Raw genomic sequence first — 26,407 nt, 5'->3', positions numbered from 1 at the left:
CTCCTTTGCAACTTGGAAGGGGCGGGTGAGACAAGGGAGTTGCGATATGCAACGACAGCGCTAGATGCCACTAAATCCTACACACTGGACCTTTCAGTCAATTTATATGATTTGATTGTCTCCCTGATTTAATCTTCCCTAAGTCGCAAATCTTAAAAGATACACCAGAAGTTAAGTTGGCCACTGTGGAACCAATGGGCTTGACCACCACATCGTTTTGTCCTGTTTCGCTGTCTGCATAAATGAAATTAGTTATGAATGCATAACTAACAATGAACTTATCTTGGAAGTCTGGAAGCACAGTGTGTCTTGTTCCAGGCCCTGGGACAGTGTAGACTTGGCACATGTCCTCAGCCTTTAGGCCAACAACAGCCCAAACGTAGGGTTGGAGTGCTTTGCCAAACAGGCGACAAAGGCCATTTATGAGAACTCAACACACATACACACACACACACACATACACTGTCACACAAAGGTTCACGGCTGTTCTCAGCCATCCATTAGCAATGGGGTTCTGTACTCAATCAGATCAGGGGCCTTCTGTACAACAACTGGTGAAGCATATAGTTGTAAATTGCATAAAAATTCCTTGTGTTCCTCTTTCTATTATGCTCTTGATCTCACTGTGACTGGTCACATGCTGTTACACACATACACACACAAATCAGGTAACTGTCAGAGACCGAAAGTTGATTCTCTGTGAGAAACAGCTTGAGCAAGTGACTGTGGGGTCTTGTAATAGTTATACAGAGAAAGAAATTGCTCTTTTATATTGCCATCATTTCTTTTAACCTGCAGTGGACTGAATTTGTGTTCTGTGAATTGTCTGAAAGATGTAGAAAGACAATAAGACTCACATAAAAAATAACCATAGGATAATAATAGTGTAATTTGTTTCACCATCTTATCATCCTGGGTTCACAGTTTTGTATCAGCCAACATGTATCAGAAATTTCAAATTGAAAACCACCCAAATTCTTGGAATGTAACTGCTAATTGTTTTTACAAAGAATCTCTGAACCAGATGTGTTGTGATTATTTACAGATAGCTGACAAATTGCAGACAAAACCTGAATAAATTAGTCGAAAAACCTTAAGGAATGCAAGGCACGAGGGGTCATAGTGTTTTTTTGAGTGGGAAAATTATGCCAATTAAATGCTATGCCTTTCGCATGTTATACAGCACTGCTCACAACCATCAGCAAAACACCTAATGAGGAACTATCTTGTTTTCATTTCTCCAGTAGAATTTTGGACACTATGCCAAGATTTGTATTATTGTCTATAATTCTGATTTGAATGTCTGAAATTATATTTGCTGATTTGTATGTAAATAGTGTATCTAGCTCCAGGACATGGCTGAGCAGCTCTTGCTGTCTCATGTAGCTTCCCTTCCCAAGTTAAAAATGACTATAAAAGTCAAAACAAAAATGTGGCCAGGTTATCATCTGGTAAAGCGAAGTCCCACTGAAGCAGCCCCCATCACACCTGAACACTGGCACAGCCATCACCTCTGTTAAAGGTGTTTGTAAATACATATAATACATACTTCCAGTTTGCAGTTGGCTGAGATTGTCAGGAAATGCTTGATAACAGACACTTATCTTGTGATCTTCCTTCTTACTCTAGAATGCGTCCCGCATAAGAAGAAAAATGCTGACAAGTTAGAGACACAAACACAGAGGATATAGCGAAAGCAGAGTGGCAAACAGCGAAGAGATGGCAAGGGGGAGGAAGAGGCCTAAAGTACTTTGAAGGTCACTGAGTTTAGCATGCCTCACATAACCCACATTCCTTGTCTACTTCCATTTCAGCTTTCTAACTTTATCAACGGCCGGCTCTAAACTCTAAAACAGGCCTTGAATTGTGAGCGTTTTTAAAGGTTTGACATAACAGACACTGAAAAACTGCAGTTTTCCGACCATCAAGTGCACAGTAGGTTAATGTGTGTGTGCTTCAGTGCAAGTGTCAACTACTTTCTACATATACTGTATGTTATGTGTGTTTATCCAAGCTCTAAGGCATAACAAAGGTAATCCTTTACTACTGAGTTTGTGCAGCCAAAGTCGTTGAAACACACTGTAGAGCTTTTTATGTGTGTGTGTATTTGTGTGTATATCTGCACGTGTGTGCATTTGTGTGTGGGTGTCTGTTTATCGATCTTCTCCAAGCTCTGTAAATGCAGCACTCTGGGAAAGAAACTGACACTAGCACTCTAAAGTCTCAATGCAGCTCAATGGTTTTTATTGATTGATTCAGACCAGCTGGCTGAAGCAGAGAGGGTTCAGCTGAGGACAGCTACTATCACTACAATACACACAGGCAAACTCACACACCAAGACAAAGAAATGCCCAGTTCTTCTGGCAAAAGCTGCACCGAAGCACCAAACACTGGAGAAAGAAACTTCCCCAAGACAGTGACAAGACCAAAAAGATTACAGAGGGTTTATATTCTAAAACATTTTAAAAAAGGAAGCGCTTCAATGCAGGTGTTTCTTTCCTTAATGTATTGCAGAGCTATTCAATTGTCAAGCATTGGATTTTTTTTTATGTATTTGATGTGTGCACGGTGCAAATGCATTATCTAGGAAGAACAACTATCAGATCGGGACTTGGTATTGGCAGATACTCAATACTAAAGGACTCAGATCGGGGCCAGAGGCAAAAAAACGTGATCGGGACATCCCCAATAAATTCATTTAATAGATAGGATAAGGTGTTGACAGATGCTAGCACTCTATGCAGTATCAAATCATATTGTAATTGTACTGTTTTTTGCAGTGCTATTGGAGTTGGCTTTCTAATCTCATCGTACATGTATACAGTGACAATAAAGGTATTCTATTCTTCTTCTATTCTATATTGGAAGCAACACAGTGAGCTGAGTTATTTATTCTGAGGTTGGATCCATTCAAGTATTAACTTCTTTAGGGTCTGTTGGTATTCAGCGCCAGTTGTTTTTTGGGTCAGATACAAATTCTCTTCTGCACATTTATTTAAACTCAAAGAGAAACAATACACATAGAAACACCTGTAGGTGCACACACACACACACACACACACACACACACACACACAGGTGCTATATCCCCCTCTCACACTTTGTCTTAGACTAGTTACTAATAAAGCCTGCTCAAAACCCAGCCCTGTCATAACTTGTGTTCAGCCGAGGTTAGCCTTCGCTCTAATGATGACTCAGCATCAAGCGTACACTCATTTGGGCACACTTGTGAGAGTGACTGATTCATAACTAACAACGGATTCTAAAGTGCCAGCTCTGACCCCCTACATCAGGGACAGCCAATTAAAACAGACAGGTTGTCCCGTCACTCCGTCACTCTTCTTCTCTAATTTACTGTGTGCCAATCAGTAAAACGAGCTCTAACAAATCAGCCCAAAATCTCCTCATGTTTAATTGGGATGATATTCATCAATATATATTCTATGTCTTAGCAAAAACACATAATTTTCATACTCAGGCAATTCAGTGAGCCCTATGTTAAAGGGTCTGCATTTTTTATATTTCACCACTCATTTATTAGGTTTTTCTTTTAATTGTTCCCTCTTTGCAAGTGCATTGGGCAACTGCTACACTAATATGCAGTAGAATAAATAGTGTTTCCACTCTTATTGTCTCTTTATTTGAAAAGTTGCGTATACACTTCCAAATGTGCAAAATAATATGAAAATAAAACATCTGTACTATGTTTTGCACTGAAAAATTCTGCAATAAACACTACCTAAATGTTGATATTTGTTGAGACTAATTTGGTTGTTCATGTGTGTACTATGTAGAGTGATCACATAAACCAAACCCCACAAGAGGGCATAGCCCTTTACACACAGGACACCCTTTCCAGGAAATATGCAGCATCTGCCTGTCTGAGACATATTGGATGGATGATATATCCGAACAAACAAACACACACACACACACACTCATCTAAGGTAGTGCACTGCAGTGAGATTGTCTTTGCCTCTCATATCCTTGTTTATTAGCAAACACCCCCAACAAGCAAATATATATACACACACAACATGCAGTCCCTTTCACAAGACCAAATGTAAAGGGTGTATCCACATGAATGAATAAATCAATGAATGAATGAACAGAAGGATGAATGGAGAGGAAGCGTAGCTGAGTCGTCACATTCCACATGTACACCCGAAGGCCATCACACCATAGACACACACACACATCAGAAAAAGACTCTTCTACAAATACACTCCTAACTAACTAATGCCTCATGCTTACTGATAAAAACACATTGCACTAGTGCTGAAACAACTGGTAAATGAATCAATCAATCAGTCATTTTCCACATATGATTTCAATTATATTAAACATTTCAGTAATTTCAAAAAGTGGACATATTATGCTAATCTCCATCTATCTTCTTCTTTACTCCACTAGAGTAGCTTTGCATGATTCACTCTTTAAAAACATTTATCTTCTACTGTGTCTTCATGCAGACCCTCAATTCACCCTCTGTCTCAAGCAAACCTCTCTAAGCCCCTCCTCCTCCCTTAAAGCCAACTTTCTTCTGATTGGCCAGCATTGTGGAAGCCTGCTGAGGAGCTGTACCGAGTGCTTATCAAGAAACTGCTCTGTCCTTTCACCGGTGTGCTTTCGACACAGCATGATGGACTCAGTAACTTAGCTTGGACAATAGCGATACAAGGCACTGAATTTAATGAATTTAAATTAGCAACTCCGCCAGATCTGAGTGTTTCTGGGGATCGGGCCTCACTGAACTATAAAAACACAATAACCTTATTCGCTGTCAGCTTCTCCAGTGCAATCCAATGTTGCTTTTGTCTATACCATATCATTGTAAAATGAATATTTTAGGTTTTTGGCCTGTTTGTCAAAGAAAACAATCAGTCTAAAGCTCTGGAAAATTGTGATGAGTCTTTTTCACCATTTGCTGACATCATACTGAATGAACAATGAATCAAAATTAATCGGAAAAAAAACAAACCAATTCCTTGCACACTTTACAAACATAGTTGCTCACTCACACACAGATTCAGGTAAATGACTGCACAGCTTTGCATGCCTAGACACACACATGCTCACACTCTAACCACACTGCATGTACACACACACACTGACTCCTGGCAGACAATTCCTTGTGTGGCTTGTGTAAACACTCACACGAGTTAACACACAAACCCACTCAAAAATGTTGAAAGCATGCGCGCACACACACACACACACACACACACACACACACACACACACACACACACACACACACACACACACACACAGGTCCGGCTCAGCAGTCCTCTTGGGTGTCTGAGTGAGCCTTTTGGACTAAAACTGACATTTCAGACAATCCCCAGAGGACCGTCCCAATCCGGACTTTGCACTTCCTGACAAAGGACCTTTAACCTTATGGCGGCTTCCAACCACATGATCAAAACCATCCCCAGTGGCCCAAAGGTCGCCGGCTCCCCTCTGGTCCCACACACAGAAAAAGTGAACGTGTGTGTGAATATAAAAGACGGAGGGAGACAAGGAGAGACACACAACATTTACTCAGACCAATTAAGCATCAAAGCAACTTAAGTTGACCTCAGAACTGAAGCAGAAAAGGACAAATTAAGGCAGTCAGTGACTTAACTTCCCCTTCTCTCTTCAAGCTTCATCTAACCTTTTCTTTCATTCTTCACTTTCATCTTGCTGCTTGGAACAGTCAGAAAATAAACAACTCCAGCACTAAAAATAGACTTCAACTTGTTTTCCCTTTTCGCAGACTTGGCCTTCCAACTGTCCAACTTTCCAACTTCTACTCAACTATCGTCCTAACCTTCGCCTTCAACTCTTTCTCTTTTGTCTTGCCAAACCTTACATCTCCCGCCGCCTCTCACTACCTTTCTTTATATCTAGCTACTCTGCTCTGTCCTGTCTCATTCGCTAATCTTTCAGCCATCTTCCTTTCACTTAAACTTTCTCCCACCGGTCTTTCTTTTTTTCTAGCCCCCCTCCCTTCCCTACCCTCCAGTTTTCTCCCTGGTCAGTGGTGGGTCTTGAGAACAGGCCTCATGCAACAGCAGATGCCTCCATATTTGGACACGCTGATGGAACCGAGGGATGAGGCTCTCACACGATCCTCCTTCAAATACCCTCCCATTCCTCCCTCCCATCCATCCATCCCTCCTCCCTTCCCTCTTTTGTGCCATCATTTTAGTCCAGGGAGTTCCTCACTCGCTCTCTTTCCTTGCTTTATTTTTTCTCTCCACTATTTTATCTTCTTTTGAATTATACTCTAGGGATTTGATAAAGAATCTATGGGCAGCCTGGTGGATCATGTACTGCATGGCCATGACTTTTTAGATTTGGGTCAAACACGCGACCTTTGTCATATCTTCCCTAGGGTAGGGTAAGATATCGAGAAATTGTTCTAAGTGGAACCAGTTCCAATAGACTAGAGTCTGGAACATAATAAGAAACAAAACAGTTTACAGATTTATGGTGTTGTTGAGGTTTTTTTTTGCTTCATATTTATTTGCATTTTTGTTTGTGCTCAAATATAATGACAATAATTGGAACGAGGATTAAAAACAAATAGACTGATAAGAAGAATTGGAATCAGAAATGATCCAACCTAAATTATACCTAAACCTTAGTTGTCTCCCTCTCTCTTCCTGGTGTTTTACATCTGTCTAATCAAGGTAAAATGGTTCGAGTACATATATCCCATTTTCCTCACCATCTGTTTATCAATGGATCTTCCCCCCGAAGGTCCTACAAGTGTGTGTGTGTGTGTGTGTGTGTGTGTGTGTGTGTGTGTGTGTCATGTAGTGCAGTGGGTTGACAGGAACAGTGACGCACTCCCACTGTTTCTGCGTCACTCTGATAAACACACACACACACACACACACACACACACACACACACACACACACACAGCTGTTAAAAGACATTTTAGTGTCTCACTTCATAGAGGCTTTGAGTTTCTCTCAGGGAGGCTGTCGCTCAGCAGTGGAGTACAGTCCTTGAGAAAGAACCAACCTTGGTCCCGCTGCAAAGGGGAAACCAGTGACGACTGAAACGTCACTTTGTTTCATGCATGTGCACATACTTGTCCAAATATTAACTCGAAGTACGCAGGTAATCTGGCGGTGTATGGTATGACAGTGCAGCAGGGTGACGGTTAGGTTTATCATCCTTATAAGGCCTTCTCTTCATATTTTTAGTTGAATTGAATTGAATTGCATGGTCTCATTGGAGTCATATAGTCATTGCATGGGGTGATTCATTCTGCCGTATGCCATGGACTCACAATGTCCCTCGCAAAACACGCATACAAACACACGGACCTCCTCCACTGCCCTAAACTAGACTGTGGGAAATCCTTGGGAAAGGGTCATGGCCAGAAAATATGCTCCTACTTCTCTCTCTCCCTCTCTCTTCTGTTCTTCCCTCTAATGTTTCCACAGACCACCAGGGAACTGCTCTTTACATGCTGTTTATGGTAGGACTGATACAGGTTTCTGAAGGCTGGTACTCAGATATTTCTTCATCTGTATATATATATATATATATATATATATATATATATATATATGTGTGTGTGTGTGTGTAAGCATTGTCGTGGTAATATTACCATTTTGTTTTTAGTGTTTTTGTTTTTTCTTATAAATAATGTTCAAAAACACAAACGACAACACATTAAGAGTCTTGAAAAAAGGGCTCACTGCTTTGAATCAACATTCCACACTTACTCAAGGAGAAATCCATCAAAGTAGAGACAGAGATGCTGATTTATCATCTAAAAGTTGCCTCAATAGACCAGCATGCAATTAAATCACAAGATGTGTTATGAGGAGTAAAATGTAAGTTAGGTGTGCAATTCAGAATTCCGCTTAATTCGAGATACTGACTATCTCTACCTATTCCTCTGCAGTCATTCTCTATAGAGTATTCTCCATCGACATCGGGTGCTGATACTGACCTCATTCCACCCAGACACCGATCCAGATTCCTTATTCTCATAGCAAAAATGTAGCAAATAATAATTCATTCATTATTAACAATTCTACAAAGATATCCAGTAGTATAGCATATGTTTAGTTAGACACACAGGTGGAACTCGCACTGGACCATTAACCTGTCGTAATGTAACATGAGACAGTCTACAACTGAGTGTAACTAGTAACAGTTGGCTTAACTTAACATGTCCTTAGTTTGGAGATATTTTACCGCCATTTGTATGATGTATGAAATCCCAAATTCTACAGGTTGGAAATTGTGCTGCATCATACAACAATTCCAATTTAATTAAGCGGTACTATTGGTATCAGCAGATATCCAAATTCAGTTATCAGAACTGGCTCGAAACTGAAAAAAGTGGATTGATGCATTTCTAATTCTCCACACACAAATACTAAACAAAACTTCTTGTCACAGCTTTAAGACCAAAGGTCATGCTGGGAAACAGAAATTATTGACTAAAGAAGGCAGGTTAAAGGTATGTGGACACACCTTGCCTAACAGATAACTCCCGTCTAGACATTCAGTGCGACTCCAAGTGAAGTGGCACATACTTATGGGGGAAGGTGAAACTGGTACTTCCACCCTCTACCATAAGAAGCACTCAGCTATCACCAAACACATGGCGAACAGAGTATATGGTCCAAAATAGATGGTATATTAGATAATGGATATATGCTTACAAGACAGGTCTAATGAACAAAGCTGTGTTTTTTCTTCTTTACAAATTCATTACATATTATATGATTTTGTCTGTGATTCTGTGGAACACTTTAATAAGCATTTAATAGGAACAATGGATTCAGACACAATTGAATAATTATATCATATTGTTATATAATATATTGTGAAAAAATGTCTTTCAGATGCGGCGTTAAACAAGGACAATGAAGCACAATGAATTATACCTCTGACACCTTGTCCTGTAAAAGATTGGGACAAAGTAATTTGGATGAAAGTGTGTATGTATCACTGTCTTTGCTTAAGTCTTGATGTATCAGGTTTGTGATTGCCCAAATCTCATCCTTACTTTTCCCCACATAGGTTATAAACTCTCTTTCTCTCTCTTACGAGCACTTCAGCTATATAAACCACTGCAAAGGAAGCTCATGGATTTTTTAACAGGCTCGAGGCCTGTATTATTCAGAACAGCCGTTTAACACAGCACCACTCCAGAGTACTGAAGTTGGCACGCACGCACGCACACACACACACACACACACACGCACAAACACACACACACACACACACACACACAAACACAAACGCACAAGGCAGTAGAGACAACCAGCTGCTTTTGCCACACTGGCACATACAGCTGTCACAAAAGTGGAAATTTAAACCCATGTGATATTACACGCATACACACAAAAGACAGAATCACTAGCAGGTAAATGAGAGATATTAATGTGCAACAAAAGTATATGTGGCTCCGTGTGTGCAAACCCAAAATGAACTTTACAAAAGTCATGACCCAGCCTTGACACACACCTACACACACACATTTGATTCTTGACCTGTGCTATTCTGACACTCACACATTCTGTATGAGCTGGTCAATTAGTAACAGTCAGGCGTGTCAGACAGACCTTGGTCTAAAGGAAGTGAATTGTCAGGACTATCCAGCAGTTCATGACCACCAATGTGCATGATAAGGCAGAGTTCAACATCCCACACTGATAGAGTGTCAGATTTTTATTGTATTTTCACATGCCTTAAGTTTTAACCTGAACTAATGTTGCAGTATTGGCTCAGTATTTTAAGATACTAATTTCTCTGCCAGGGCATAAACTACTGCAGGGTGGCACTAGTAAAGAAAATGTAAGTCACCTAGTCTGTAATAAAACAGCAAATGAGACCAAGTAGTGAGTAAATTCACATTTAACAAGACACACTGCAGTAATTAATTATATTAATTACACTGCTTCATGTGCTTATGAGATAATACTTCAGTGTCTGTTAAATACAAGCAAACACACACACATGTGCAAAGACAATGTAATGTCTCCCAACCCAGATATTTAATCCACTGAATGACTGACAACTCATATACAAACATAAGCATGTGCAACCTCTGGTCTCTATCTCTCACACACACACACGCATGCTGGAAAGACTGGACAGACCTGTCAAGAAGATTAAATACAATACAAGCAGGTGACTCATCTGTTTGGGATTCATTTAATTATAGAAATTAACTCAGAGTTGTATCAAAAATAGAAAGGTGTATTACATGGACAGCAAACTGCCAGGAAAGACTATAGTCAAAGATAATGTGCGCGTATGTGTACACTGCACTGGCAATCAGGCTAGGACAGGGTTAGGCATGCTTATCAACACTGAACACACACACACACACACACACACACACACACACACACACACACACACAAACACACACACACAAACATCTGACTCAACACATTCTTGAGAAATAGGAATGACAAACCTCTAGTAAAATATGTGGGGTGGATGAATAAAAGAAAGTTCATTAGGCAACTGTGTGGGAGAGAGAATAAGTGAGTGACACCACAGAGCCATTAAAAGGGGAAGATGCAGTGGATGACAGAAAGGGTTATTAGAGGTCTATTAGGACACACAGTTAGAGATTAGAAGAGGGAGAAGAAAGAAGACTATCTGTAGTAACGTTCTGCTATCAGTGCTTCTGGCCTCTCCTTATACTCTGCTGGTTCATTAGCTACAAGCTGTCACTGTTAAATTATGATGTAGTGTCAGATCTACACCGTCTGTCCGGAACACACACACACACACACACACACACACACACACACACACACTGTATTACTGATAATGGAATAAGGATGTACCTAATATAATATTGTAGAAGTGCAGAATGTAAATAATTGTAGGTCCACTCCTGCACAGTGTTTGTGTGTGTGTGTGTGTGTGTGTGTGTGTGTGTGTGTGTGTGTGTGTGTGTGTGTGTGTGTGTGTGTGTGTGTGTGTTTGTGCAGCAAAAGGCAGCCAGCACTGATAATGCTTTTTCATTTAACTCTTTTTTCTCACCGAATGTCTTTAAACTTTGTTGAACTTCTATTTTCTGCCAGCTAAATTATGATTTTATTCAGAAATGATCTTTGTCTGTTTGTAATTGTGCACTGTCAAATGTAGAGGGAGCTAATTTACAAAACACTGTGACCTAAAAATACCCAGCCTGGCAAGTAAAATAATCTCTGCAGGCCAACACAGTGACAAAAATCAATGCTGTAATATGAATAATTATCTGAATGACTGTAGAATAAAATGTAGATTAAATCTGTATCCAGTCCATCATTTGTTTTGTTTTAATGGTTACTTTAACACCAGGCCATGGTTTAGGCAAACACGGGCACACATACTTTAACTATTTGTACAGAGTCCGTTTCCTGCTTTCACAGGAAAAAAGTTTTTTTTTGCCACAATAAGACATGTGTTTTTAAGATTTGTTTTAAAATAAAGCAAACAACTCTGTTGGTACTACAGGTAGCAACATGGCTGAACAAAGAAAAGAGCTCTCAATACAGAAAATCAACCTACACTGACTATAGTGTTTTCTATAGTCTTTCTGTGTTGAACTGCCAGATTTATCTCAGCCGCGACAGAATCAACACAACAAATTGAAGAATTAAATTAAATTGATTTATATCATTGAAAGAAGTGGCACACAATTTCCAAAAGACAGCTGCTGCTGCTTGGATAATAGTGACGAGGAATTTGACGAGCAAGACAAATGTCTTTTTACCAGTTACCACCATCAAGTCACATGAAGCCGAGTTTGGACAGGATTAATGAGTGATAAAACATGAACAGTAGTGCTCTTTCACTGCCTGCCACAGAGATGACACTCCTAGGGTAAAGACACAAATGTTAGCAAGTAGCTAAATAATCTGTAGCTGTAATAATCGCAATATATACTTCTACAATCAAAGGTCCACTTTTGGTTTTGGTTTCTATCTCCTTCACCAGTAAATTCCTGCCTGGTCTCAGTCTTTCCTCCGCTTTCAAGTTCATTTCTCCTGTTTCTAGACAGCATTTGTCTCTTCATTCTGTTATCATAAACAATGACAGTCAGACACAGACAGAGACACACAGACATGCTTGCAAGACCACCTAGTCAAGCGATTACAGTTGACCATTGAACTTGTGACAGCATTGCTGAAAACCAATGAGGTACAAGTAGGGGGCGAAACAACACCATGTTGGGTCACAGGCCTGAGGGCAACTGTCTCTTCTCAACTTTATACACAGCACTGCTCTCGCACAAACACACATATAACACAGGCCCAGAAGGAGGCGGAGAGATGTACTTCATGCATACAAAGAAATACTGAAGGTGGTGTGTGTGACAGCGCAGGAGGAGGGCATTGCAAAATCAGAGGAAGAAACACCCTCTGTTTTACCCTCTCCTCTCAGAGATAAATCTCTGAATACACATGTGTATCTAAGGCACAGAGACTTTGATCAGTCATTTTATTTTATGTCCTGGATGTCTTATCTTTATTACAAAACACACACACACACACACAACACACACACACACACACACACACACACACACACACACACACACACACACACACACACACACTTTGTTTAACTTGACAATGCAGGCTCTCATCTGAGGAGGAGAGAGAGCAAACTTACTGCTGTCTGCCCCTGCTGTAACTCTTTACTGCTCACTTTTTCTTATTCCCATGCTCTGTAATAAAATGTGAATCTACTGAAAACAGCTGAGAAACCTTGGCTGCAGAAAGTAAACATGAAATACTCCTCTCTTTCTCCTCCACTACAGTCAGGCGCTCTTGTTCGAGGGCCTGGTTTCAAACTGCAGCAAAGGAACAATACAGAGGTAAAGAGGAAGAATCAAAATATTTGATTAATTTTAATTTTAATTTAATTTATTTATCATTTATCATCTCTTAATTGGCTGATTATTTACAGTAAGAAAGTGGAACCAGCCAATGTCGAAAAATAATTGTGTAATTGATTTACACCTGTGCTTTTCCTGTTGTGATGTGCCAAAATTTCTCCTTTTTTATACTGCCTTGTGTTTGATGTATATCGTATCTTTAAATTGTACTTTGAATTGCTTTGTTGTTGAAAGGGTGGAACAAATACATTTTCCTTGCCTCGACTTGAAAAAGGCCTGCTACGAACAATATAAAGTGAGCCAGTGCTGGTGAAAAACAACCCAACACACCTTCCTTAGACAGCCTGAATACAAATTTTAAACACCACATGACATAAATGAGACAGGAAAACCTCACCATCAGAGAAGTTACTGTTTGTCTTCACCTGTTAGTTTGAAAGTCCCAGCCTGACCAGAATTTCACACAAACTCATGAATGTATTTCCATGAAATTTGGCACTTACATTGGCCTTGGGTCAATGAACTACTGATTGTACTGTATTATGGTGATGTGGAATTTCCATGACTCAACAGGAGAAAACAAGAGGAAAGAGGGGATTTTCACTAACCTCCATCTGCAGAGAAGGAATTTCTAATCAAGATAATTATTGACAAGTCCATGACCATGCATATGGTCACTTGTAATGGTAAGGAACACAGAACTATTCAACTAACTAACCTAAATGCCAATGGAGAAGTTACTGAAGTAGAATATTTCCCTATGAGGCAGTTAAAATGTTGCCTTTACCAGAAAACAGATGATAAAGCCAAACATAGAGTGTTTAATAACAAAGTCCATGACCAACTGGGATTGGCCTGGTAATGGTTAAGGATCTGCCATTAGCCGCTGTATATTTAGGTGACACGTTTGATTTACCACAGACTAATCAGCCTGAGGGCATGGACTTGTACTGGAAGGATGGGTTTGTTGATGTGCACAGACATACAACAAGAAAGACACATGCAAGCAAGCACCTATTTGCAAACACACAAATATGCACACACACAGACACTACCTCAAGACTCACACAAATTTAAACTGACAAGGTGCCAGTGCCACCCTATGATACCATTGGAACAGTTCAAGGTCCAAACCTTGAGTCTGCAGATATATAACATGCTGCTAAACAGCACTGGAAACACCCCAGTCTAACGCCCCCACCCCCCAAAACACATGCCTGAAAATCCACAACCTCATTTCCCCCAGCTATAACACTCAACAAGGGGAGAGTAAAAAAGACATTAAAACAGCAGATACAGGCAGGATATAAAGACCAGCTAAACAAAAACCCAGGGCAGAAAACTGCAGTCCTCACCACCTGCAGTGAAGTACTACTGTGTTCATGTGCTAGAAACAGAAAGAGACACGGCAGGACTGGATAGGAAAGTACAGAGGAGACTAGATCAGTTGAGCAAGGGGGACTTTGAGCAATCGCTGACTAGAGTGAGATTCAGGTACGAGGCAAAGCAGGAAATGGAGAGTATGAATATCATAGTGTCTCACTGGACATAAATGGGAGTAGTGTGTGGAAAAAAACACCATAAACGACAAAGTGACACCAAAGACTGTATAATTCAAAATGGACATAATCTTCATGATTTAACTCATAGGTTTCTGAAGAGACATTGTGACACCCAAATGTGGTTGGCTCTGGCCATCACCATCTTGGCGTCTGACTCCTCCTGTTCCCGGACAATTTTTTTTTATCATTCTACAACAAGGGGTTGTACAACAAAATGCAAGCTATAGTCACTTTACGTTACTAATATGTATGTTATAAATATTTATGGTGCAGCGCGGAGGAAGAATTGAGGAGTCTCACAGCCTGAGGAAAGAAGCTGCTCTGTAGTGATACAGCTGTGGATACTTCTGTATCGCTTGCCAGACGGCAGAAGACTGACAGAGTGAGTGGTTTAATGGAGTGAATGACAGACGGACATAAACTCTTGAAAAGCAAGTGCAACAATTTCAAAGCGACCCAGTCATCACCTAACTGACTGTGTATTCTGAGATTTCTAAGACCCTTGTAGTGACTAAACCAACTCAGATCTGTTAAATTAGCCACACATTCAGCCACGCTTAAAGAGGTAGCCGACTGCTACCTCCAGCATACAATGTGTGCAAACAGCATGATACACTTATTCTTGTCAGTGTATCTTCCTAGTTTTGTGTGTAGATAGGGATGCATCATATTAGAAAGGTTAACATAAACTGACATATTTAATACAATTTCCTGAATATGGCAAAATATGTAAATGCTGCTTTGAACTGTTGAAGTTGTGTGTCAATTTATAAGTGACTTTGGTTATCCTGAAAAGTCTGTAAAATGTCTGCCATGACTTCCCAGTAATGTCTGCCTAAAGTATATATTGCCTATACTGGCGACATGGCTATTAGTCATTGGATATGGATATACTACTACAGCATACTTTTCTCAAGTTCTCAGAGTTCAAACTTTAACTAGCCTAAACTTCTCATCTTCCTTTTGCAGTACTCTGGAGCATGAAAATATTGCTTATTTATTGCTAGTATTTAAATTCCTCGCTGCATACCTGCATTGTTAATGCAAGTATGAATCATCCCTGCATGTTTCATGAAATACACAAATCAAATGTGTGAGAACTGGCAGTTAAGTCTCAACAGTACTACATGTACCACACTGTGATGGGAGATTGTTTGCCGCTGCATCATCCCTCACAATCCATTACACAGATCACTTAAACGTACTGCATTTCTGATATAACTACTGACAAACTACAGTATCTTATAAACTGACTGCATTCATGGACAAACAAAGCTCGGTTTGCTTAGTTGCAGTTGGTAAAGGAGAGCGGGGTGAGAAACAGGAAGGGAACGGTTGAAAGCATGTTATCATTCGGCCTGCTGGGGGATCTATACCAAAGCCTTGACTAAAGACAGACAGACAGCACTAAGCAGTGTTACACAACACAACACATGTACTGGCCTGGGTGACAGGTGAGCGACTGAGGCAATGAATGTGATAACACAACGAGGATGAGGAAAAGCAGAGGGAGAGATGTGGAACATGAAAGGAAAGGAGACAGAAAAAGAGGGGGAAGCAAAGGACCGAAAGACAGAGAAGCTAACAAACAGAGAGATGGGGAATTAAAAAAATACACCAAATTATTCAGTTTATTTCTTGTTATAATACTTCAGCATTAAAAACGAGCAGATTCTGAAGGTGTCATACAAGGGAAAGAGAGGCCAGGACTAAATTTAGAAAATGTACTGGGGATTATTAACAACTGTATAACCTCTTTTCAAACCAAATGACTGACTAGGTATTAACTGTGAGTGCTGAATGGAATGGAAGAGAATGGAAGGCTATAGAGAAGAGGAACAGCTCAATTTGCATTTTAAAGTATAAAAGTCAATACTTATTCTGAAAAAAGAGGTAGGTTAGAAGTGACAGTGGGTCCATTGGTAAGGATGAGTGGAGCACCACACTATTAAATGAGAAAAATGTTGAACTGGTAACTAGATTATGTCTTCGGAGGGAAAGAGGTATTTTGCTGCTGCTGAAAACTGATTTATTCATTGATTTCAACCATTCTTCCTAACTGGCTTCCACAACACAGTAGTTACATCACACAGTATGTGATTCTAACTATTTATTTCTCTCAACTAGAGGTGGTATGTAGATGTTTCTCTCAAAATGTAACTATGTCAATTTCTGTGTAAAAACCCCACTGTGTTAGACCATCTTTCTCTTAAGAAGAGATTTGTTAAGGTCATCTCTGTCTCTGAGCAGGAAACTGTGGGTCTCTGCTTCAGCGGGAACTAGATGGCATTCTGCTCTTTTCTCTCCCTCAACAAAAGCTGCATGTCAACATCTCACTCTGTCGCTGTTTGCCAGTCTGGAAACAGAGAGTGATGGCACCATTTAGAGCCAAGTGTGAATACACTCTGACATAAGGCCTGACAATAGAACAGACAGTCTCTGTTTGCAAGAGACCTAAGATTAGACGGCCCAAGAGGAATTCCCTGCTGGAGAGATTAGTTCCATTGATGCTGCTTTCCACATAATATTGAGACAGACTGTGTGTGTGTGTGTGTGTGTGTGTGTGTGTGTGTGTGTGTGTGTGTGTGTGTGTGTGTGTGTGTGTGGACTCAATGTAAGCAGTGGATCTTGGACAAGTTGCCGACAGCCAAGTCAAATTTCTTTCCACATCTTTTACTCTCTGTGTGGTGTCTGTCTGGTCTCTGCACCTTCTCATCACGAGTCCCATCCTATAAGTGGTGGACACCATATGATGAACACCTGTTTAATCCAGTATCATACTTGCCTCAAAACAGTAAAGCCCTTCTCTTATTAACTGCAAACTCTAGCTCAAGCCTTCTGGCCACAACTAGATCACAACAACAAGCCATCAGATAACCTTGCACTGATTGCTAGCTCAAACAGAGGAAAAACAGACCATGGAGTTTTACACCTTGAACTGGACTAAACTGATTTTTGTATGGTTCAAAACTGTATTTAAATCTGAGAAAAAAATCTGTGTAGCACAACTGACCTTTGACTTTATCTAAATGATTAAATAGATTATCCTTTTGTGTGAGTCACATATCTAATGCTGTATATGCCAAAGGTATACTAGAATCCTGTCATCCTTTAAGTATCCATTAATAGTGTCACTACACCAGTGGTTTGTCTGTAGCAAGGATTTTAAATCCATTAGTTTTATTTGGAGATTAAATGTTCTAATCTTGATGACACAAGCCTCTGTCATTCAAATAGCTCCAATATAAATCTGTAGAGTGCTGATCGAAAATAACAATTTTGTAATTTATGCACATTTGTACAAAACCACTGACAGCATGAAGACATTAAGGTCATCATAGAACAAAATAGAATTAAATGCATGGACTGAGTGCTCTATATGACACAAATGTTTAATGATTTGGAGATTTCTGAAAACAATTCTACAGGTGGTGGCAGTGGCATTTGGTATCAATGAACAGTTACTGAATGTTGAATGATATCCAATTGACATAAACCAAAACATGTCTCTGTTCCTGGTGCTCTAATCTCTTAATCTTGTAGCCTGATCTCCTGCTTCTGTTGGTAGACTGTTTCAACCGGACTAACTGGTCAGATAACTTATTTTAGTGCTGTGTAGGCACGCAGTGACCCCACTCAACCCTGATGACCATGCACTAACACGCACATTTGGACAATGTAGGCTTTCAACCTTTATCCTCTACATGTATGACTTCATTCAAATGTAATGTCCCCCTCTTTATAGTATCATATATTTTCAGCCCTTGCTGCAATGTTCAGCTTTTTATCTCAAGTTCAATGTACTTTTAAGATAAACTCATGGGTATTATCTAAATTTAAAATGTACTTCAAATACTTCAAAGTAGTAATCATTCATCAGTAGAATCGGTGATGTCCTTGTGATTGTGTTGAATTTTATGACTATAATATTTAACTTCTGCTCATCGTCTTTTAGTTTATGCAGAGAACTCATGAGGAAGAGGTGAACAGCCACTTACCCTTCAGTTTCTCCACCACACTCTGCCCGGCTCTCTCTGCCACCCGCCCATCCTCCCTCTGGTAATGGTCATCCAGGAAACGGGCAGTAGCTTCTGACAGGTGGACCTTGCCCGCCACACCCAGCTGCTCCATTAGGTTTGCCAGATTCACATCATTTGACCATACATCAAACTTGAAGCGCTTCATTCCCAGGATCCCACACAGGACGGTGCCTGTATGGACACCAACACGCATGCTGACGGTCTCACATGTCTCCTGACAGAACTGCTCAATGGCCTGGATCATGCCCAAGCCCATCTCCACACAGCAATAGGCATGGTCTGGTCTAGGTTCAGGGCAGCCAGCTACACAGTAGTAGCAATCTCCCAGAGTGCTGATCTTCTCACAACAGGTTAGTTCACAGAGCCTGTCGAAACGTCCAAACAGATCATTGAGAAGGCCCACCAAGGCTGGTGCTGATTTATTGGCAGACATTTTAGTGAAACCCACTATGTCCGCAAAGAGGATGCTGACGGGCTCCATGCGTTTCATATTGAAAGGCCGGAAAATGATCTGTCCACGGGGGATGGAGGTTTTCTTGCGTTTGTGATTGTTGTGGGGGTGATTCTTGGGGTTTGTGGCACTTGTGGCTTGTGAAGCTCCACCGCTTCCTACACCACCCACTGAGACAGCTGAGGCAGAGCAGGCACCAGAGGAATAACGCTTACCAGAGTTCTCACCACCGCCCTCATCATCACCTTGCTTCATCAGTTCATCTGCAACTCGCCGCGGCATGACTGAGTGGATCATACGCTCCTTCAAGGCCTTCTCCACCTCTAAGTCTTTGCCATGCATGATCGCCTGTCCCACTTTGAGGAAGGTGCTGCGGGAACGCACCTCTGACATGATGAACAAGTGAATGCCAATGACGTGGGCACACAAATGGAGCAGAGCTTTAGCAGGGCCCAGCCAGCGGAGGGTATCTCCTTCCCAGTTAGAACCTGAACCCACTAATCCTGTCCCCCATTCAGTAGTGTCATAACTCCTTTGAAGCAATGGTAGCCATTCTAATGCCTCAAACAATATAGAATACAGGAGCCCCAGCAACACTGAGGCATACAGACGGACATGGAGGACACTGTATAATAACAACAGAACCTCCATGCACAGGGAAAAGGTGCCCACAGGGGAGATGCAAGGGGTTGGAGGTGGTGCTACTTTGTCTGGTGAGTGATATGAGGCATTCCCACCACCATCCGATTTGAACTCAGTGTAGCCGGCAGTCTGTATCTGTGGGGCTAAGGTGATGGCGAAGGTGACCGCGATCAGCAGCAAAGAGGTTTGGTTGTACAGCCATGTGTAGGGCTGGGTTAGGGTGAACAAAAAGAGTAGCACTAGGAGCACTAAAAAGCAGGCTGTGGGGGCTAGGAAGGTCATGGTGTTGCAGCGGTCACTATTGACCCCAAAGTACACCCCCCAGAGTACAGCTGCCACTGCCAGGTAGAAGAGAACATAACGGAAGCGGCGCTGTGTCTGAGGAAAGCACCTCTCTTGGCACGCCTCCTCCAGGATGGGGGAGTCAAACTTGGGGTCCCAGCACTGGGCAGCAGAGCGTTCAAACAGTGGTGGCGCCTTCCTTAGCACCCTGGAAGTGGTGGCCGCAGCTGGTCTGGAGTCTGCTGAGCTGCAGCTGGAGGAGATACTGTATTTGTGGAGGTTAGGGTTCATTTTACTCACAGCCCCATAGCCCCCAGCTCCTCCCGCTCCACTGCTGGCAGCCCTCAGTGGCTCATGTTGATGCACGTGTGGCGCGCTGTTGGTAATCCGCACGGTCACGGCGCCATCCCCGCTGGAGTCGCAGCTCACTTCCGTGCCATGCATGAGAAGCTGCCGGTGATGTTGCAGAGTGGCCATATTGACTGGTGTGACGAGGAAACGAGGGGGTGCAGAAGAGGTGTTAAATATTAATTATATCTTTTGATGGCGCTCAGGCAATTAGACGCGGTACGTGGGCGCCGTGTGTGCACATGTGGCACGGAGAAAGGGAGGAGGCGGCGGCGAGAGAGTGGCAGGCAGACAGACAGAGAGGGAGAGAGAGAGAGCAAAGGTGTTTGTTGGAATATTCACACTGCATGAATGGTGAGCACGGCACAGACGTCTTTGCTACGCACACAGCAGCCCGCACACTCACTCACACAAGACGCGCCGTTCCAGTTTCTTGAGCAGTTCATTATCCGACCCCGGGTTTGCGTCAGTACTCACATTACATGTATCCTTCTCCAAAGAGGCTCTGGGTTTGAGCCCGGCTTTCTCTCCAGCTGTGGTAGAAACACTGTCATCACTCTTTCTGCCTGCTGAATTGAACATCCTTCTCGGAAAGGACTGGTTAGTGATGCAACGGGGTTTTTTTTTTTTTTTTATGCCTTCATCAAGTCAGTCCTGACGTTACATGGCTGGAAATGATCTCCACTGGATTTGCGCAATATTTCGATACTGCTGACATTACAAAGTCAGATAGCGGCAGGAAAAATGCCCAGATTTTTTTTATTCCGAAATAACGTGATTTGCGTGGAAAAACTGCGTCCAGGTCCAGAGCTTCATTGTATGAGCAGATACAGATAGAGGCTGTCAACAGTTGGCGTTGTGCACAGCAAGTGGCCACAAAAGTTACCCTGTCCCTCTTATCTCCACAACATGCGCGACAAATGGCCCATTTACACTTCCTTTCCCCTCTTAAAAACACCTAACAAATCTTGCCGCTATGAACAGCTGGTAGTGCAAAAATAAAAATGTGTGAACATCATGAATTCTGTCATTATAAAGCATCAAACCTATTAAAAATATATTCAAAAAAGCAATAATTTATCAGCCCTCACTTAAAAGACCCTTTTTAGATAACGTAATTTACTTAATGTGCTTTAAATGTTTTACATAAAGATCCACTCCAATTTAAAATGCAAACTGTTCATTCCGTTAATTAAAAAAGTAGGTGATCTGTAATTAAGGCGGCTTTATCTTCCACTACATGCCCTCTCATGCATGGCTCAGTGTGCTATGGATTTGCATTTTCTATTCCCATACATTCACCTTCCATCTTTATTCTAGGAGACCCTTTAAAATATTCCAAACTGAGTTATTTTGGAGCCCTGTCCAGTCCAAGATCCAGATCATAAGAGGCCTGACAGGCAGGCCTATTCCCACGGATCCAGCCCCGTCCTTTCCTGAACTCCGTCTCCGGATCTTCACCGTTTATTCCCCCTCTGCCTTCCAAAGAGGGGGTCGGGGAGGGGTATGCGCTGTTCAAAGACGCGTAATCCGAAAAGAGAAGCGCAGAAAATACCATCCGCTGGCCCAAATTAGTGTAGGTTTGCCTCTGCTGGGAGTGTCTGCAACTTGTTGCGCGCAGTTGGCAAAATATACAGCTATGAGGAACAGCCTCGGTCGGAACAGGCTGGTCTATAAATAGTGATGATCAAAACTCTTGCAATAACAACACCAACAGCGTGTAACATTTGAAAGTGTTTCTTCAACTTATTCTGAGGAATAACAGGAGCGCTTAAAACAAAAAAACGTAGTACTTTAAAAAAAAAAAAAAAAATCACGTCGTAAAACGCGTGCAAAACGTCAGCGATAGGCCCCCTCTCGTTTTCCAAAAGCTCCCAAACTTTTTTTCCCAGGCCGTATTTCCTGCGTTTGGAGAGGAGACCCAGTTAGGAGTCTCTGGTTATTTGGAGCTGAGGCTGGATTTCCTTCCCTCGCATTCCCCCCTGAGCAAAGAAGCAGAATATCCCCCCAGAGCAATAAAGTAAAAGCCCTCGGATATCTCTTCGGTGGGATTAATCAAAAACCGCCCCACAAACAGCACTATCTCCTTATCTCAACCAATTCCTTAGGTCTGGATAGCACTAGTTTTCGCTGGCATGCATGTGTCCAACAAACACAACACTGTGCGCTCTGGCTGTGGTGCGTCCTCTTCCGTCCGCCGCTGGTTGCCTCCCTTTCTCTCCCCCCCCACATAGCTCTCTGCTGGAGTTGGGGGCTGAATAAAAACAGACCTGCAGCGGGAGCTTGCGGCTGGTTTTCCGTCTTATCCGGGCGAACGTAATACCTCCACTCCTGTAACTACCACCATCTTCGCTGAGACTGGGTCGGAAATCCTCCCCCAGCTGTTGTAGCGGTGCGGGTTGGTGGGACCAGCCTGTCAAGCAAACCACAGTTTCAAAAAACACGGTTTCCGGTCTTGCCTTTCATGAAGGCCAATAAGATTGTTAAATATTTCCACGTGTGATTAAAACAAATATCACTTTACATTGTCTGGTACATCGGCGGATACAGACAGGCCTACAGGGTAGCTCTGATAGATAAACTGTCCTTTGTTGGTTAAAGAAGAACTACTCAAAGACGATTCTGCCATTTAAACACCACAGTAAAAGCGAAATAGTAAAAGGTAATAAATGTACAAATAAATTAGAAATATTAAAATATATAAGTTACAACAACATCGATGACAACAACAAAAATAGCTCATGTTATTAACTGACCGTTAATATTCCAGCTTTAGCTTAAGGCTAGCTATATCTGTTTAAAAACAAGCTTATTTTAAAGTATTATTGGTTTAAGTTTCAGACACAATGGTCATTTATCAACAGAAAGATAAAAAGTAACGTTATGTGAGTCAGAATTAGCCCAGAAGAAGGCACAGTTTCCATTATGTAACGTTAACATATGCTAAACATTAAATAAAACACATTTTGTTCAATGACGCCATATGACTAACGTTATATAACGTTATAATCAGAAATATAGCTAACACAGTGTAGCTAAATAATAGATCTACTGATGCTCGCTGTATTTGGACATTATTGAATTTCATCAGAATGATTCATGCAGTTGATGACAGTTGATGACAGTTAATGACAGTTGATGACAGTTGATGACAGTTAATGACAGTTGATGACAGTTAATCTTAAACGGCTATTTCAATGCTAACTGTTAGTTAGTTAATTTCTAGCTCTGTAAGTTAACTAACGTTACATTAGTTAGCTAGCTGGTATGAATATCTCCATAAGAAGAAGGTATAACTTGCCCGCTGGCCGAATATGATAAATATGAGCCTAAAAGTGAACTAAATTAACATGACGTATTTAACAAACTAGTACCAAAGTAAAATACCAACAGTTTAGCGCCTTTAATTTGAAGGCAGACTCTGACCTCCGGTATCTCCCCGGTTGTCTCTGCCTAACTCGACAGTTGGTGCTGGGTGGGTGTCCGGAGTGGAGCTCGGCTGCGTTCAAGTCACATGAGAATAACCGCCATAACAGTGTCTGCTTTTAAAGCCGCCAACACTGAGGATTTCTGTCCGATTGTCGTTGCTACTGTTAATTATTATCACACCCTAAACACTCAACTAGCACTACTAAGTCAACCAATTGTCCTAAATAAATATTATTAATTACACTGCCAACCACAGGGTAGAAATAGAGGTGCCCTGCCACGACGGTTAAAGAGGTTCTTATATATATTTTTGTTTTGTTTACAATATAACTCCCCAGGACTTGTTTGTTACAGAGATCATATGTTTCCATTTAGCTTATTGCCTGAAACATGACATGGACGATATTATCAAGGTATTAACCTATCCCAGTTTTTCCTATTTAATGTAATGCAGCATAACAACACATTGGAAGGGGGTGCTAATCAGCAAAACTTTGGTGCATTAAATAACCTGCTCCAGACAGCAGTATGGACCAGTTAGTTTGGGCCTAAAGGCATTTGATATCACATTATAGTATTAATATGTAGCCTAATTGTAGAGAATTGTATGAAATTAGATAAACTTGACTCACTCAAAAAAGCTATTATTATTGTTTGCCATTTTCAAAATACCTGGGAGCAGTAGTCCATGACTGTTATTTCACTTTTCAGATTCAGACTGTTTTTAATGTTAGTTGCTGATAAAAGTGCTCTGATTGTATTTAAAGTGGGGGTGGTGGAAAATCGTTTGTACTTAATTATCTCACAATACAAGACAGATGGGAAAAAAACACTTTCAAACAGGGAACTTAATATCAAGCAACAATCGTGTTTTGTGCAAATCTGGAGTGACAGAAAAAGGTGCATTTTCTTGACCATTCTTTAAATTTTCCATTTATTATATTATTATTATTATTATTATTATTATATTATATTATATTATATTATTATTATTATTATATTATATAGTATTGGAATTCACTTGACAAAGACACATTTCAATTTGTAGCACCTTTATTTTTAATATCTGGGGGTGTTTGTTACTGTATCATGGGAATAGTTTTGGACATTTCAATAATGCAAATATAGAAAATAAGGAGGTATGAAAGGAACTAGTCAGTTTGGCAAAAGTTATATCTCCAAGGTCAAGTATATTGAAGAAGGAAATACTATGAGGAAGAAAGGAGGATGGTTTATTGTGCAGTGACCTATTACACAATAAAGGGCAAATTGTGTAGAGGAAAAACAAAAGTATCGTTAATTGTACTGGAGGCATGTTGGCTATCAAATACCCAAGGTGGTATGTGCTCCATTAGTTCCATTAACTGCTGAAGAGATTGAGACAAGGTAACAGGGTTATAGTGACGGATTCCGTGTGCGTGTGTATCTGTGTGTATGTGTGTGTCACCCTTTGAAGAAGCAATAATATTTAAACTTTGAAGCCAATAAAGCAAGTAAGCCTCTCGGCATCATTCAAAAGTGTGTGTGTGTGTGTGTGTGTGTGTGTGTGTGTGTGTGTGTGTGTGTGTGTGTGGGGTGGGTGGCGTGTGTGCATGCTTATGTTCTACAGCTTACACGTGAAGCTTGTTTGTCGAGTTGATAAAGCTGCACTGATAAGTCTGTGTTAACATTGTGCCTACAAACCTCTGCCTGTCAGCTCAGTAAACACTGATTATATACAGAATATGAGCTCAGACGCATATTTAAATGTCTCGCATTTATTACGTGTGCACAGGTGTGTTCATGGCTTGTGAGTGTTGGTGTCATACTGGTGTGGTTGATGTGAACTTCTTACCTTTGGGTCAGCTGCAGGACAACTGCAGATTTTCTTCAAAGTATTTAAGAGAAGAGAAGTGACAAATAGGCTTAAATCTACTCATTTGAAATGGAGAGGGCTTCTTCTTAAATATGTTCCACTTTTAAGAAGCCACGGTATTAGCAATATTAGCATTTTTTATTAGGTTTTTGCTATGCTTTCATCATGGCTTTAGGTACGGCAGTGTCGGTTGGTTTCTACTTCTTTGGTCCAACAGCATTTCCATAAAATCTAGTACAGACATTCATGGTGCCAAGAGGACGAATCTTAATTACTTTATTACTAGTGCCACCAGCAGGTAAAAGTTTTCACTTATCCTGTAAAATATCTCCTCTACTCAGTGAATTGGCACAACATTTGGGACACACATTCATGGTTCCCAGACTGACTGGTAAAGATCCTCTGTGAAACATTTGTCAGAATCTACTGACTAAAATGGAATATAATAGTATGTTTTCATTGTATCGCTGCATTTTTGTTATGTTATGTGTGCGTGTTGCACGTGTCATGGCCACCAAAGTTTCTTCCTTGCACTTGGAAAGGGAGGGTGAAGCGAGTGAATTGTAATCTGCAACACCTACACCTTTAAATTTCCAGTGTGTATAATTTAGGATCTATTGGCTGATTAATGTATAATCATCTGAATATGAGAATCATTTTGTTTTCGTTACGTTAGAGTTTCGTTACTTCCATGGAGATGACACTAAATTCTACACACTGACTCTGTTAGCACCACCATCAGTATTTGCCCAGTACTTTGTTTTATGTCCAGTTAACGTTCCCATCAGCCTCAGCTAAACTTTGGTTAAGTTCTAATTAGCAAATATTAGCTGAAACTAAAGTGCCTTCTTAATATCAGCATGTTGGCATCCTGAACTTAGCATTTAGCTCAAACCATTGCTGTAGACTCATCTTGTTGTGGTCCT

General features: G+C 41.0%; 1 protein-coding gene across 3 annotated transcripts in view; it reads right to left on the bottom strand.

Moving 5' to 3' along the window:
• adcy9 (adenylate cyclase 9) overlaps positions 1-22,609 on the bottom strand; it is a 41,041-nt gene extending 18,432 nt beyond the window's left edge. For all 3 annotated transcript variants that reach the window (XM_051386690.1, XM_051386692.1, XM_051386691.1), the window contains exon 1: positions 18,433-22,609. In XM_051386690.1, coding sequence (XP_051242650.1) covers positions 18,433-20,326 — 1,894 coding nt within the window. In that variant the 5' untranslated portion in view covers positions 20,327-22,609. The remainder of the gene's footprint in view (positions 1-18,432) is intronic.
• Between the last annotated feature and the right edge of the window lie 3,798 nt (positions 22,610-26,407).

This window comes from Dicentrarchus labrax, unplaced genomic scaffold (genome assembly GCF_905237075.1).
Source record: "Dicentrarchus labrax unplaced genomic scaffold, dlabrax2021, whole genome shotgun sequence".
NCBI lineage: Eukaryota > Metazoa > Chordata > Actinopteri > Moronidae > Dicentrarchus > Dicentrarchus labrax.
This window is presented reverse-complemented; position numbering and strand designations above follow the sequence as displayed.